The 17187-nt window shown below is 31.1% G+C and overlaps 3 protein-coding genes across 3 annotated transcripts; all 3 read right to left on the bottom strand.

Annotated features, from left to right (window-relative positions):
• Nucleotides 1–4064: 4064 nt before the first annotated feature.
• On the bottom strand, nucleotides 4065–5993 carry LOC132933091 (uncharacterized). Its single transcript, XM_060999424.1, has one exon. It carries the CDS (start codon nucleotides 5991–5993, stop codon nucleotides 4065–4067), a length of 1929 nt encoding a protein of 642 aa, XP_060855407.1.
• A 36-nt stretch (nucleotides 5994–6029) lies between these two features.
• Nucleotides 6030–9400, bottom strand: LOC132933082 (uncharacterized). The gene is made up of 2 exons (XM_060999414.1): nucleotides 9310–9400; nucleotides 6030–8353 (listed from the first exon to the last, which is right to left on the bottom strand). The coding sequence occupies exons 1-2, from the start codon at nucleotides 9398–9400 to the stop codon at nucleotides 6030–6032; spliced, it is 2415 nt and encodes an 804-aa protein (XP_060855397.1).
• Nucleotides 9401–13703: 4303 nt separating this feature from the next.
• Nucleotides 13704–16659, bottom strand: LOC132933074 (sin3 histone deacetylase corepressor complex component SDS3-like). Its single transcript, XM_060999408.1, has 10 exons — nucleotides 16589–16659; nucleotides 16201–16485; nucleotides 15162–15292; nucleotides 15049–15094; nucleotides 14845–14958; nucleotides 14578–14762; nucleotides 14256–14519; nucleotides 14039–14174; nucleotides 13897–13981; nucleotides 13704–13802 (listed from the first exon to the last, which is right to left on the bottom strand). The coding sequence occupies exons 1-10, from the start codon at nucleotides 16657–16659 to the stop codon at nucleotides 13704–13706; spliced, it is 1416 nt and encodes a 471-aa protein (XP_060855391.1).
• Nucleotides 16660–17187: the final 528 nt, after the last annotated feature.

Raw genomic sequence — 17187 nt, 5'->3', positions numbered from 1 at the left:
TAAAGTTATGTGCTTATAATAATGTAGTTTATCTTAGATAGTTTATTTATTTTTATTAATTAATACTACTTACACATTCTTCAGAACACTCAATGTTAACATCAGTTACATAAACGCAGTAGACGTTGTTGGTGTTTCATTAGTAACATCAAGGAATGGCATATCAAGTAATTCTGGTGGCTAAAAACACAATAAATATATCTTAAGAAAATTACAATTATTATCGTAATTAGTAAGGAGATACAAATATACAATATTGTAAAAATATATTATTCATAGTCTATAGGTATCTAACAAAAAAAAATTTGTGATAATTTTACAGCAAAGAATTTCATACCTACTGGCTACTAATAAATTTTGAAATGCCTTTGGAGGAAAATGGTTCAAAATAATATTTGTGAAACAAATTTTTTCTAGTGGTCTCTGAGTATTTTTAATCTAATAAATGAGGACGTCAAAAATTAATTACATTCTTTAGCCCCTTAGTAGGTAAAAAAAAAAAATACCTATATCTACTTGCATAAAATATTAAAACAATATACTAACTGTTAATAACATAATAATGATAGTTGGTATTATTTATTTTAAGTACCAATATTTTTACTTACTAGTTTTGAATTTGATTTAGAAGCTTCAAATGGGTTTTTAGGGATACCAAAATGTTTAGTTGTGACTTTTTTACCATTATATATATTTTTTTCGTGTTTTTGTTTGTTATCATTATCAAATGTTTTACCACATTCCAAGCACTCTAATTTCATCCGTTTCCGTTTGCCGGAATATTTTTCATTTTAATTGTTAAACTTCATGATTAATAAAATAGCAAAATGCAAAATTATATGAATAATATGAAAAAAATAAGCACCTAGTTTTAAAATTATAGAAAATAGTTTATGTCTAGTAGCTACAGAACACGATGTTAGACATGTTACCACTTACCTCAGACGAATAGACGACAACTGACAACTATCGATTGCAAAAGTGCAAATTTCAAGAATGATAAAATAATATTTTTGAACGTCGTTCAATTACTTAATCTAATATTATGTACGAGGTACCTATGGGTCAGTGCAAAAAAACCATAACTTATCTGAACAAACGGTATCAATAAAACATAATTTAACGTTTGTCGATAGATAAAATTGAAGATATTGATATGTTTACTGTTTTTACGTTATTAGTCTGTGTGCAATCGTTGTTATACATGTAACTCGTTGTTACAGTTGTTACATGTAATTCGTTTAAATATAAAAAAGTCTTAAGATCTCATCGCGATCATAACCATGCATCTGATCAAAGTGCGATTAACTAAGTTGTAACTTATCAAGCCCAGCCATGTAAAAAAATATTATAGACTATACACTCAAGTTGTACCTACCTTGTAGATATCACCAATTATCTTTTTGTAGTACCTAATACTATAAAAAATAAATAATTTTCAAATTCTCAAGATATACAATATATTATATACAATACTCAGTGGCGTAACTATGGCTGAGATGTTGGGGGAGGATGTAGCCCCCACCTGTCATTACATGAAACGTAATCCGAAGGGCGATGCCCCCACACCACCACTTAAAAATATAAAAAAATCATACAAAAAAAATCAATTATTTATTTACTCAAGTATTTAATTATACCTTATTTTTTAATATTTATATTATAATTTTCAAACATTAACAATAATATTTTTTGCTTAATACCTTTATATTATATGTATATTATAATAATATATCCCCGAAATAAAATATTACGTTTCCTAATAATATTTGAATAAAGAAGTAGAATTTACAAGTTTAATTAATATAGGTGGATACAATACTTATTTAAAAGATTATAAAATAAAATATTTAAAAGATTATCGTACTATATATCGTATTATTGTGATATAAAACAAAACAAAATTATTGTTCATTTTTGAATATTATTTGTTATATATTAATTTTTTTACTGAAAAGTAATATTATATTATAAGTATAATAATATTTTTGTAATTAAATATTAATAATGTAATAATTACGCTAATTACGTTTTAGAAATATCATATGGTTTATACTGTAGAACTTTGTGTAATAATCTTACCAAATACAAAATAATTTATATCATACCTATACAAATTGTTTCCTTAAAATAAATACAAGCATAAAGCTTATAATATTTACCATATTTCTCATAGGCAATATAAAAAAAAAATTTTAATGAAAATTTAAAAAATTGAAGTTTAATTTTTTTCCAAAAAAAAAATATAAGAAATACAGTTATATTTTTAAAGATTTGTTAATATTTTAGGAAAGAATTGAATAATTTATTTTGAGGGAGCTATTACAAGTTTTGGTGGGGTTAGCCACCCCAGCCCCCCCCCCCCTAGTTGCGCTTATGACTATACTATTAGTATATGTACACATTGTTTAGAATATTAAGACTCTTTTATATGAATGAAATACTTTAAAAAATATTCTAAATAGTTATTCAGAATGCTTTTGAGAAAAGTATTTTAAAAGTATTCACAATATTACCCAAGAGTCAATACTACAGTATAAGTCCATATACCTAGTTGTTAGAATTTATTAAATATTAAATAATATGCATAAATTACAAATTTTGTTAAAATATTTTTAAACACTATACGTATAACACAAATACATTGTTATGATATTATAATTAATCAATACCTACACTCTACAGGCTACAATATAATTAAGAATAAAATATAATAATTGGTAATTGCAATTTAATTAGCACGTAGTTCTTAACAAAAATAAATATATAATAAATGTCAAGGGTGCCTTCACGACTAGGCGTTAGTTAAATATAAATACTAACAACCTTATGAATAGCAAAAGGAATTAATATAGATAATCCAAGTGATATTGGGATAAATAATTGAATTTATTGATTTTATAAGTGATGTTAGGTACTTTGGTTAAGTATAATAAAATAAATAATAACAAGTGTGGAATGCCTATTTGGCACCCACCAGCTGAATAAAATATAAAGTAATAATAATATTGAAGTGCTTGATTAGCACACAAAAATAATAACAATAATATTGAATAATAATATAAAAACAGCTCGTCAGCTGGTTACCTGGAGAACTGGTGTCCGTTAGCGGCTTATAACCAAACGCTACCGTCTCAGGATGCGCACATTTACACAATAAAAATACAATATTATAATAATTAAATGTGCAGCAACCTGAGAACGTACGACGAACGAGCCACCAGTTCAAACGAATAAATCACTGAACACATGTAATTGACAACGACACAAAATTCACGTGCTTCTGTAAGTATCTTGTGGTACGCCCTGAATAGGGGAATAATATTAAATGATTGAACAGATCAAATGACTGAACGATACTTACAGAAGTAAATTCACAGAAGACGAGTAGTACAAGATGATTGAATATGTATGAAATATGAATGTATTGAATGAATGTTTGCTTCTTCAGCGAAAAATGAATGTATTTAGGTTAATGAAACAATGTGTTCTGGCTGGCAGTTGACTTCGACCGAACAGCTCGAGAGGCAAAAAAAAAAAAAAAGGAACGAATGTATTGAGTTGAATATGATGCTTTTACGAAAACGAATGAATATTTGAATGACCAATGAAAAAACGCATAACTCACGAAAATGCGATCAGTACCACCTTAAACATTTAATACGACGAAATACAGACTTTCGGTGGCACTGAAAGCGGTACACAACTTTATGAATAACGAAAAACATTGAAAATACACGAAAAAATAATATGAAAATATAACCGTTGGAATACGCACATGCACACACCAGACAGCCAGCTGATTTGCTGTTGGCGCGGAAACGAAAACATTAATTTGTTTGCGGAGCGAACATACACCCCCCTTTGAAAGGATCTACCTTTCAACATTATATACAAAAAACAATTATTTTGACACATTTATGAATACGAATGAAAATAACTCAATATGATTAATGATAATTTTGCTACATGCAATATTATCAATGATAGCGAAAAAAAAAAAAAATAATACATTGGTTGAAATCCATTTTCGATGATGACTAAGGTTCTTCTCTCTCATCTTCTTAACTTGGTAGCAAAGAAAGTTTCACCACCGGACGTTTGAAAGTGTTGCCAGAGGAATTGCGTAACGTGACCACTCGAACGGTGCCATCAGGACCGAGATGAACATCTTGAACCCTGACCAGAGCCCATCTTGTAGGAGGAAGATTTTCCTGTCGGAGAAGACATAAGTCACCTACTCTCATATTTCGAGTTACCTTTATCCAGCGACCTCGGCGTTGTAATTGAGGAAGGTACTCCCGGGACCATCTCTTCCAAAACTGTTGAATGCAAGATTGTACCAATGCAAAACGTTTAAGTCTAGATATCGGGGTTGTGGATGAATCTGCTTCAGGTGGTAATGTGATAACTCCACCAATCAAAAAATGAGCAGGTGTTAGCGCTTGATAGTCTGATGGGTCATTGGATAACGGAGTCATGGGTCTAGAATTTAAAACTCCTTCTATTCCACACAGCAACGTTGTAGCTTCTTCAAATGTAAATGTTGCACTTAGTGATAGTTTTGTCAGGAGTTGTTTAGAAGACTTAACCGCAGCTTCCCACAGGCCTCCAAAATGAGGTGCTGAGGGTGGAATGAAATGCCATTGCATAGATTTTTCAGATAAATATGATGATGTTGCATGAGTCTTGGCAATTTCCTCAAACTGAGACATGAGTTTGCGATTTGCACCAACAAAATTTGTGCCATTATCGCTGAAAAGGTTACTACATTGTCCTCGGCGAGACATGAATCTAGTTAGCGTGGCTAGAAACGCATCGGCAGTCAAAGATGACACTAATTCCAAATGAATTGCACGTGTGACTAAACACACAAATACCGATATATATGCCTTTTCAGTCTTTACACGACGGATACCACTTCGAATCATTATTGCCCCGCAGAAATCTACTCCACATTGAGAAAACGGTCTTTCAATAGTGGTACGTTGCCGAGGTAGGGGAGCCATGAAAGGCGTCATTAATTTTGGATTGGTTCGGAAACATTGAATGCATTGATGCACGGTTCGACTGGCAAGACTTCGTCCACGGATGGGCCAGTAATTAACTTGTATGTGTGAGAACAATGCTTGTGGACCAACATGCAATAGTCTCAGGTGTTCATATTTGAAATATAATCTTGTGAAAGTTGAAGAGGGCGGCAATACAATTGGAAACTTTGTATTGTCATGTATTGGTGCATACGCTAAGCGGCCTCCCACACGCAAAATACCAATACCGTCTACAAATGGATTTAGCTTTAACAGACAGCTTGACCGATGAATGGGTAAGTTTGAATTTAGAGCCTTTAGTTCCGAGGGATAAGCTTCAGCCTGAATTTTGCGAATCCAAAACTCTCTAGAACCTTTGAGGTCATGTGCAGTCAATGCACCTGTCGTACGTTGATCTATGAGTTTCCTCTGTATTGTACAATTGTGTACGAATCGTTGGACTAAGGCAGTTATACGTAGAAGTTGCATGTAACTCGAATATTTGTTCAGCAACCAGGAATCGGATGAATGAGCTGTAGCCAGCACTAATTTTACTGGACGAACTTCAGGGATTTCTGATGGTAGCTCTGGAATGCCTGGCCATGAATCACTTTCCAAAAGTAACCAGGATGGTCCGTTCCACCAAATTGACAATGAAGGCAGCGCAGCAGGATGTATACTTCTTGTTATTTGATCGGCAGGATTTTCCTTAGAAATAACATGGCGCCATTGAACATTATCTGTAATGTCTAATATTCGAGCAACTCTGTTTGCTACGAATGATAGTAAAGGGACTTCATTTTTTAGCCAAGCCAAAACAATTGATGAATCAGTCCATAGTAAAATTTCGTTTATACTGAATTGTATGCCTGAACAACTGAGTTCATTTTTTACCTCTAGCAACAGTTCCGCCAGCAACACTGCACCACATAGTTCTAGTCTAGAGATGGTTGTAGCTTTCATTGGGGCAACACGAGATTTGGATGCCAGGAGATGTACTTACACTTGACCATTTGGACTGGCAGAACGTAAATAAATGCATGCACCAAATGCCTCTTGCGATGCATCGCAAAAGCCATGAATGGTGATCTTTGAATCTGCAGCGTTGATACCCTTGCGTGGTATGGCCAATTCATGCAACGACTGAAGAGAGTTGTAGAATTTTATCCATCGAGCTTGCAATTCAGATGAGATAATGTCGTCACAGCTCATCTTCATTCCCCATAATTGTTGAATGAAAATTTTTCCAAGAATGAGTACAGGGGATATGAGTCCAATAGGATCATAAACTGAGTTGATGTCTGATAATAGTGTACGCTTGGTCATGTTTAACGGCGGTGACCAATGCTTGAACGTAAAACGAAACTGATCAGTGATAGGTTGCCATGTGAGTCCTAAGGCTGTAACCGTATCATCCTCACTGAGTTTTAATACAAACGTTGGGTCATTACACGCTGATGGTATTTGGCTAATAAGGTTGACTGAGTTGGAACACCATTTACGAAGTGGAAAACCAGCTGGACTAAAATGTCTTAATAGTGAAGTGTAAATTTGATAACATTCATCTTCAGATGCCCCGCCACTCAGGAGATCATCAACGTAGAAATCTTGAGTGATTACTCGATTTAATTTAGGATTGTCTGTGCATTTTCCAATCTCAGCTAGACAACGAGTGGCCAAATACGAGGCTGACTTTGTTCCATATGTTACAGTGCACAGCCTGTACTCTTGTAGTTGATCAGTAGGACTTTTTCGATAAAGAATTCGTTGGAGGTCTCTATCCTCAGGTGCAACTAACACTTGTCGGTACATTTTCTCGACGTCCACTGTGATCACTTCTTGGTGAATGCGAAATCGAAGAACATGGATATGAATAAGGATATGAAATATATCTGACTGTACTTTTGGTCCTTTTAACAAAATATCATTGAGTGCTATTCCGGACTTGGTGTTGGCAGAAACATCAAACACTACTCGAAAATTTGTGGTTGTGCTATTGGTCTTAAATACTGGATGGTGAGGCAAATAATATTTTGGTCCAGTCCATGTAGGACTTGCCAGCTCCATGTGGTTTAACGCCAAGTATTCAGAAATAAACATGTCATATTGCTCTGCCAAATTTTTATCTTTACCAAGTCTCCTTTCTAAATTGTAAAACCGCCTTTCTGCCATTGGTCGAGAATCACCAAGGAATGTGATCTCGTCATTAATTGGAAGCCTTACAACAAATCTACCACTTTCATCACGCTTAACAGTTGATGAAAAGTGCTTCTCCGCTTGAGCTTCTTCGATGAATTGAGCATTTGTAGTTGAGGTAAATAGATTTAAAGCAGAATTGGTAGATACTGGTGTAGATAGCATGGTTATTTTTGACATAACCAATGACTTCTCAAATAATTTACCAACAAGTATCCAACCAAGTTTTGTATTGTGTGCACTAATATGCTTGGACAGCTGTTTACGTGCACCCAGGAAAATGTTATAAAATAGCTCGGCGCCAAATAATATGTCAACAGCAGCTGGTACGTTGAGTTGAGGATCAGCTAGATTGCCCTTGACATCATCAGATATGTTCAATTGATCCATGCTGAACATTTGATGCGGAAGTCTTTCTGTTATCGTTGGCAATGAATGAAATTCAATCGAGGATTGATAGTTTTGACAATGCGATGATATAGTGCATGGCATTAAACGCACAGTGGAAGAAGACATAGTACCAACACCAGATATTGACAATGAAACATTAGTCTTCTTTAAACGCAGGCGTTGAGCACAAGATGACGTTATGAAATTAAGTTGAGATCCAGAATCCAAGATGGCTCTACAACGTTGAGGTCGTCCATCAGAGTCATGAACATTTATTACAGCAGTAGCAAGCATCACAGTGGACGTGGTACTTGACGCATGCTTATTACTGGTCATCGCATGGCATACTGCATTATGTTGACTGGTTTTCTGTGTCTCAGTTTGCGTAGAGCTCTCTGGTTCTGACATATGGATCGAGTCAGCATGTAGTCTTGAATTATGTTTTTTCCCACAACGTGGACATCCAGGATAATAACAAGATTCAACTTGATGTCCGAAGTTCAGACAGTTGAAACATAATTTAAATTTGGTTACAATATCCTTACGCTCAGATACTGACATTTGATTGAATTGGTCGCATGCATAAATTCTATGTGGCGCTGTACACAACACACACTTGATAGTATGAGGTTCAGATTTTTTGGCAAAAAATGCCTTGACATCATGTTTTTTGGCTCCATACTGATTTTGCTTTCCAGCGGTTTGTTTTGTATCAGACTTTGATGAAATATAACCGACTTTATTTTACAATACAATCATAAAAATAATTGTAAATTATAATTTTATATTTTTAATATTAAGCATTTAGTTATATAATTGTAATTAAGTTGATTTTTTTTATTTATTGTCACCTACCAATATATTGTATACAAATATACTCTTTACTTTTAAAAATTTATAGAAAACAATGAACTTATTTCTTACAAGATATTTTATTATTAAAAATGTAGAATAATTTCATTTTCGCCCAATTAATCATACTCTTTACAAGTACATATGAGGTAATATTTAGACCAAATCACTTGACAAGACTATTATGATTCTGTTTAGATAAAAAAGTGGATTTTATTTTATTAACTTAAGAATACTCAGAATAATAAATAAGTATCAACTCAAATGTATTCAATTACACAAGTTTATATTAGTCATCACAGTGAATTCTAAACTTTGGTGACTAATAATAAACAATAATATACTTTAATATACTCGGTATTTTACGCTCTTGGCCACACTTCTGTAATAAATAGCAGAATTCTATAACGATATTGTAATTGATTTGATTAACCTGTTGCCGTGTGCGCCTTCTTCATCACCTGCACTATTTCCCTGTTGGTATTTATTGTAAATTGTGATGATTCATAAAATTATGAATAATTGAATACATTTGAGTTTGTTACTTTAATAGTACAAACTTTATTTGCGATCGATTACAATTTATTTTTTCCTATAAGAGAACAAATTTTGTTCACCATATTTATGAAAATATTTTTAAATGTCAACTTTTTTACAACACCAAGGCATATTAGGTGCATGTAATCTATGAGTACAGCAGATACTGGTTCAAAATTTGAGAACCTTTCCATGATTGTTTCCCCTGTATGATGCTCTTGGTCAGTTTTATTTAAAAACTCGGTATTTGTTCTTTTAATAAATTATATTTCTGGGAGCCAAATTCTATTAATAATATATTCACCTTCTTGGATACATGTAGTGCAAGACGAATAACCAGAATGTCCTTTAATATATAACACACTTGCTTTTGAAACTGCATCAAATAAAAACATTGTTATTTTGAACAATACAGATTTATCTTTAATATTTAAGCCTTGAGTTGTTAATATTACAGACTCGTCAACAAATTCTTCAAGAAAATCATTAAAACTTGATGGCTTATCATTTCCATGATAGATACCGATTGAAAATATATTAGGAGACATTTTAACATTATTAACTATACACAAAATTGGATACAACTGATTAGACGATGATTTACATAATGGCAATCCATCTATGCTAATACCCACTTCAATAATGTTAGAAATATCTGATGTATTTATATATTTAAACATATTATTAAGTCAATTAGAAATCCCCAAATGAAAATAAGTTCGTGGATTAACATTGCGTGTAATAGTATTTCTAGGTGTATGTACAAATATCCTAGTATCTTTAAGAGTATTCTCTAGCCCAGGTATCAAGCATATAATTTTTAGTAACTCTCTTAAAGACAAATGTGATATTTTACAAGGAACAGCCCAGAGTTTAAGTTTCTCAGTTATTTGTTGTGATAATAATAAATCATCTTGTATGTCACTAGAAATTTTATAGTGAACAACAATGATGCTGTCTTCTGGTGGTTTATTGCAATAAGTATTTACATTTGTATTAGTTGTTATTTCTGAAATATTATTTGATGAACAGTGTACTCTAGGTTCAAATTGATGTTCAAATAACAAAATGTCATTAGATTGAGAGGCAAGAACATTTGGTGGGAAATTACTATTATTCACTCCTGGGGCTGGTGGTTTTGACAAACTATTATTTTCAGTAGTGACAATACTATATTTTGTTCTTAATAAGGCTAGATTATGTAAGTCATTTTTTATAATTCTATTTATCTTCCATTTTAAAAACCCAGATTGTTTACTCATCTTTGGAAGTATACACTGATCATAAATAAATTGATACTTACTTAATATTAAGTAGATAATATATCGTATAACATATTCTTGATTCTTGAACAATTAATGTTGATTAAATACACCACTCACGTGTTCAGTCAAAACACTATAATAATATATTATGTCAAACACATTTATTTGTAATTCGTTTACACATTAGAGTTATCTACAGTACTCTGCTACTCATGTGATCTTCAATAAACACCCTCAACAATAGGGTTACTTAGGTTTTGTGTACTGTATAATAAAATAACTATTTTAGACATTTAATAAAATTTATTATTTATTATTTATATTTAATTATTGTATATGTTGCTAAGTCGTGTTCGATTGTGTTAAATTATGAACGCAGGTCATAAGTTTTTAGGACCTTTAAAATATAACTTAAAAAACTTTATTTATATCAGTCCAACAACCTGGTCCTCAAGACCAGTTTGTGTAGAGGGAAAAGCCAACTACTCCTTAACTGGATAGGATTAGGTATAAAATTAATATTGACAGCCACTTGGTTTAACCAAGCAGGTGTGTTGCACTATTTTTGGTATTTTTTTAATTGTTAATACATATTATGAGATTTTTGTATCAAATTATCTAAAATTTGATGCATTTGTACTTCTCTTAAAGGACAGATATTTAAAAAAAAAACTGTATGAAAAACTCATTATTGTTAAACCAATACATTAATCACTCTGAATCTAGTAGTATAATATTCTAATTAGAATAAAATACAAATTCAGTCGATTATTATACAAATGTAAAATTTAATCTTGATTACCTAATTATTTTTTTGTTATTTTTATTTTTAAAAACGTAAAAATATGTATAAAATATGAATATGTTTATATTTTTTTAATGATTGTATTGCACACCTACTAATAGTCCATAACATCCCAGTTGAAAATCGCTAATAATGATTGTTATCATAACCTAACCTATGTAATAATTAAAAACATTTATATAATTGTATTTATTTTTTTTATCTTATTACATAATTTTAGGTAGAAAATCTGGTAAAGGTTACTTTGTGTACAAAGCTGATAAAAAAAGTAGACCAGAAAATAATAAAGCTATCAGTTTGTTAGAAAATTTCAAGCTTCAACCGCTAGATGGACAATCTGTTGAAAATTAATAACTACGTATTGTATCCAGATTTATAAATGAGGTACCTAGTTTTATGTTTGGATGAATCAATTCTTAATAGCCTGGTGAATATTTATATATATATAGACTTAAACTACGATTCTGTTATATTTTATATATTTTTTGGAACCAAATCAATTTAATTGGTAAAATTTCATCGACTTTTCATCACAAAATACATTGTAAACTATATATTATTAATTAATACTTTGGCATATACTTTTTTCCCCATGAATACGTCAGTAATTAAAAACAGTGTTTAACAAAAGTTCTAATAAATTTCTTAATAACTAAGTAATTTTCCTGTTTCTTGATAAAATACGTCCAGTGTGATTAAATAGTTTTTACTTAGAATTATGTATATAAATATTATTATAATACCATCAACTATCAATAAATATTATTTGGGATCAAGTTTACGATTTTCATTTTTAAACCAGCGTTTTAATTATCCTATGTTCATATTTTGTTCTACATTTGCAAAGAAAACTTATTTAATTGAATTTTATGAGATAAAAATTTTAAAAATATTTTTTTAATGGTTTCTTTATTTTCTATCTTAAATAAATGTTGAACCCATATACTGCTTTAAAATAAATTGAGTGGTAAGAGGTCTATGGTTTTTAACTTCTGTATGTGTTCATACACTATTAATAATTTACAACGTATAAAATATTTTAGAAAAATAAAATTATTAGAAAATTCCAAAATAAGTATTTTATAATGTATTTTATTATTATTTATGTTGCGATTAAATGTTTCATACTGAAGGTGATATCGGTGCTGTGTTTGGTCTTGGATTTTCTCAGTTTTCTGGTGGTCCATTCAGATGGGTTGATTGCTATGTTGCTGATAAGCTTGTGTCAAAAATGCAAACATTCCAATACGATTATGGTCTACCATTTAAAACTTGTCAATTATTGTGAGATCACACTTAGGTTAAATCCAAAAAGTTTTATTCATCTTAAGGGAAGAGCAACTATATATTAAATATTAATTCTTAATAATTCAAAAATTGATTTGGTTTTCTAAAGTTTTACTTAAAATCTTAATAATAAATACCCTAAGAGATTATGGATTACGTATGTACTCGTGTGCTAGTGATTTTTTTAAATTGTTGGTGATTTCAAGTGTTAAAATATCTCAGTGATTATTATATATTTATTATTTTATCGATTTCAAGTTTTGTTTGAATAATGCCTATATTCAAAATATTTTTTCAAAAATGTGTAGTTTATATTTTTATTTTGTTACATTCATTATAAAACAGCATATTGTAAGTACTTGCTATCTTTATTTTGTGTACATAAAGAATTTTTAGAAGAAACTAAATTGAATATTTAAAGGTTTTTAGTGTAGAACTAGTTATAAGGAATCAGGGTTGAAAGTCAAAACTTATTATTTATGTTGACTTCCAAAAAGCAAGCAATTCAAGTAGGTTAGGTTAGGTTATTTATTTAAACAACTATTCACTTTTGAATAATTGCAAGTTGTTTAGTTTGTTATTTTAAGTGTTTCTACATATTATCTACTGCTTTTCCTAAATTAAAGTTATTGTACAAAATAGAAAAAGTCAAGTAAGAAGAGAAAGTTTTGTCGGCCATTACAAAAATTTTAAAATTTCTGAAGATACTTTACTGCATAGAGAATTAAGTAAGTTACTTTAGTATAATATTATTGCTGTTAAATGTCTACCATAATTAATGAACAACTGTTCAATAATATTTTAATTCAATTTGTTCTAGAAGAGAAAAATATGCAGTTTTATTCAAATGTATATTAACGCCATGAATCAAATGAACAAAATTGATCAACAATTTGACAAATCTCAAGTATAACTTAAAGATACTGTGACCAACTGGAAGTACATTGAACAAAATGTGTCGCACATCAAACGTAAGGTGACTGATATACTGGCTGAGGAGTATATTCCAAAAATTAAATTTTGAAGCGTTTCTTTATAGAAAAAAAATTGTAAACATAAATACCTAAAATAAAATAATTATTACTTTATAATTCCATACAGAACAAAATGTATTTGTATATTATTTTATTATACTAATACGATAATTGAAAATAACCTCACGAATCTTTAAATAATTACATTTTCAAAAGGTACAACAGGAAATGTAATATTATTATAGGATACAAACTATTATTTTTGTAAGCCGTCAATAATAATAATAATAATAAAAAAAAAAAAACTGGAAAATAAAGTGAATGACATAGATTTGATTTATAACATCTGAATATATTAAGAAGTTGTTTAAACAGCAGCTCGACGTTGTATAGACATTTTACCTTTTGATAGATAAGACAAGGAGATACAAAATTTACTGTTGTCTGACGTTTTCTTAACCAAAATCTGTAATATAGAAATGATTTGCAGATTTTATTTTTGTTATAATACCATTTTTTTTCATAATATTCAACTTTTTTTTATTAATTTAATAACTTACACTTTCGTTGCCAATGGCAAATATAACAGCTGGGAATTTTTCCATTTGCCTTCCTTCGACAAAAACATGTTGTCCTCGATGATACCTAAAATTATAATAATTCTTATCTTAGGAAACATATACTTAACTAAATTTTTCATACCATCTTTTTTCAAACAACAGTTTTCCATTTTCAATTCGCATATTTGGAATAGCTGATGATCCTTCAGTAACTGAACTCCGACATTTTTTAGGACTCATGTTACTTGCAGTTGATGAACTAGTACTCGGAAGACATCCTGAAAAATAATTTTGAATAATACTTTATACTATAATACTATACTACATACTATCAAAATGTAATTGTAAATTTAACTAACCTGGTCTCCAAATGGATGAATAATTTACTGTATCACGTGTTTTGACTGTAGGGGTTATTGTGGTAGAAGTAGATGCTAATGAAGCCAATGAGTCTTGAATAAGTTTTACATCCTGTTCAATTTCATGTTCCTGCAATAAAAAATACTTATCTGATACAGGTGGGGGTTTGCGAAGTTTTCCTCGGGGTGTTGGCTCCACTGGGTCATTTGGTCTTCTTCTCAGTTTCCTTGTCATAGCAGGCTTTTGATTTGACGAGCTAGGAGCTGAAAACCACCCAAATATTATAAAAAAATAAAATAATATACTGTTTTTAATACATACAAAGTTCCATGTTTAAATTGTCATGTTCTATAGCTTTTTTCTTTTCGTTTAATTCTGATATCAAAGTCTCAGTGAGTTGAGCATTACGATCTTCAAACTCTTTGTGAGCTAGACGCCGTTCTTTATTAAATTCTCTTTCAATGTCATCAAACAAACAGTCTCGCCACAAATCATTCATCATTAGTCTATTGATAAATTATTAAAAAAATCATTTGAATCATGATTTTACTGGCATTATACTAGATAGAAAAAGAAATATTAACATACTCATTTTTATGCTGTGCATCCAATTTTTTCAATTGCTTTACATATTCCCCATGTGTCCCATCACGCAACTGCTGTAGTTGCTTTTGGATACCGGCCAATTTGTCCTGGTAGACCCTAAAATAATAATAAAAAAATTCAAATGCAAATTGTTTAGCGACTGCCAACACAATTAAGTTGTTCATCGCGGGAAAATGAACAACTCACTGCTCCTGTATTTCAGTGTGTTTCTCACGGTATTCTTTGCCTTCTTCTGGAAAACAAAAACTAAATAATGAAGTTTTATGTGAATGTTTATTTCATATAACTTCGTTGCATACCATCTGAGTTAGGTAGATCTTTGTTCTCAATTTTCACACTGTTGTTGTCATCGTCGTCCATTGAAAACGTCAAAGATGGCGATATGTTACTGTCGTGGAAAGAGATTGTGTGTCTCCAACCCTGTTCGCGTCTACGAAGTTGATTTAACAGCTCGGCCGCTCGTTATAGTAACGATCGAATGCTTCGTGCAGAACGACCAAAAAGTAAATTATTACTATATAGGTATAATAAAGAATAATTATAAATAATAATTTATAATGGATAATGAATACCCACAATCAGTGCAATCACAGTATATAACAATCAAATTGGACACTGATCACATTTTACTCAGGTGGCATGGGACAATGGCTTGAGTCAGTCTACTAAGGATTACAGTAGGGACAGTTCAACAGAACAGTTTGACCAGTTTTCACTGAAAAAAAGTGGAACCAATTTTTACAACGATGATACTTTTATACAATAGTAAATAATATTCAACAATTATTATAACTATTTTACATTATTTTATCATGGTTATAACTACTTATATGTAAGATAAATTATTGCAGATAATATTACTATTAAAACATTTTTTTTTCTTTTTTTTTTAAATGCCTATATGTTCTGAGCACTCAGTGCAAGGACACCCGTCCCCCGTCCCCCTTTCATTTAGATAATACCTCATTCGTACAGCATTTTATTGCATTTATTTGGTGGGCGATAAGGAGGACTGATAACTGATGAAATGACACAAAATTGTGATTTTTTTTTACGATGTAATACAAACAATTTATGATAAGTCTATTATTTTTCGCTGCAGCCACCCTAACTTTAAGGTCTAGTTACACTTTTGACTGTAGATATTCCAATATTTGCTACTTTGAAATAAAAAGAAAATTATGAAAATAGGTAGTGAAATTTACAGTATTTGATAACATTAGTATAATAAATTAAGAAGTCCTAAAAAGGTAAGAATCGGTTAATAAACAACATATCATTACAGAATAAATCACTCGAGCATTTTGGTAATCAATAATTCAAAAACTTTGTACGTACCTTTTATTAAAATTTGTGTTACGGTCGAGGACGGTCGTTTTGCGCCACGTAGCTGCGGCCTCGTGACCGTCGATATCTGAGATGCACGATCCTCGGTCGAAAAACACAATATGGAGATAGACGACGAGGTCGCGCAGATCAATGCTTCCTGTTGGCGAGTAAAAACACGAGGGAGAGACGAGCGGCGGCTCGGGCTGCCAAGACGCTGGTCGGTGTCGTGGCAGGCCTGGCGGTGATGCCAACCGCGGCAGTGCGGCCGATGAGAGGGAGTACTTTGGCGGTGATCTGCCATAGTATGCAATGTGCACAAATATGTATAGATAATATCATGAACAACAATGCTATTGTTATCAGTATTTTTGTTATTTTTATAAAACTAACAACTTACAAGTGGTAAAAAATAACAATATTATTGAAACAAGTCTTCTTCACAGGTAGTAAAATATAATCTAAGTACATTAATACTACAAGTTACTCACAATTTTTATAAAATACTCCATCAATATGTCAGATAAAGCGACGCTCGTTCTGGGTGAAGCTTCTGAATCCGATGATGAAGACTTTCAACAAGTTGAGGTAATATCAGATATACAGTGTTATTGTTATATTCAAAAAATATATGGCTACAAAAGAATAACGATTCATTTCAGAATTCAAGAAGTGGAATGGGCGTGAGTGACCAAACAGAGTTTGATACTTATTCCAAATATCGAGCAGGTAATTCAAATACGTTAAAACATTTATTTAAACAACCATTCACTTTTGAATAATTTCAAGTTGTTTAGTTAGTTATTTTAAGTGTGTCTACACACCAATCGCTTTTCCTAAATGAAAGTTATTGAAGAAAATATGAAAAGTCTAGTAGGAAGAGAAAGTTTGGTCAGCCATTCCAAAAATGCTCAGTGATCAGAAACTAGTGCTTAAGTTGTGTTGTAATATGATTATGTTACCTATTTATTATTTAAATGTTCTTTAAAGTTTACATAC

Source organism: Metopolophium dirhodum, chromosome 1 (genome assembly GCF_019925205.1).
Source record: "Metopolophium dirhodum isolate CAU chromosome 1, ASM1992520v1, whole genome shotgun sequence".
NCBI lineage: Eukaryota > Metazoa > Arthropoda > Insecta > Hemiptera > Aphididae > Metopolophium > Metopolophium dirhodum.
Note: the sequence above shows the minus strand (reverse complement) of the source record. Positions and strands in the feature narration are given on the sequence as shown.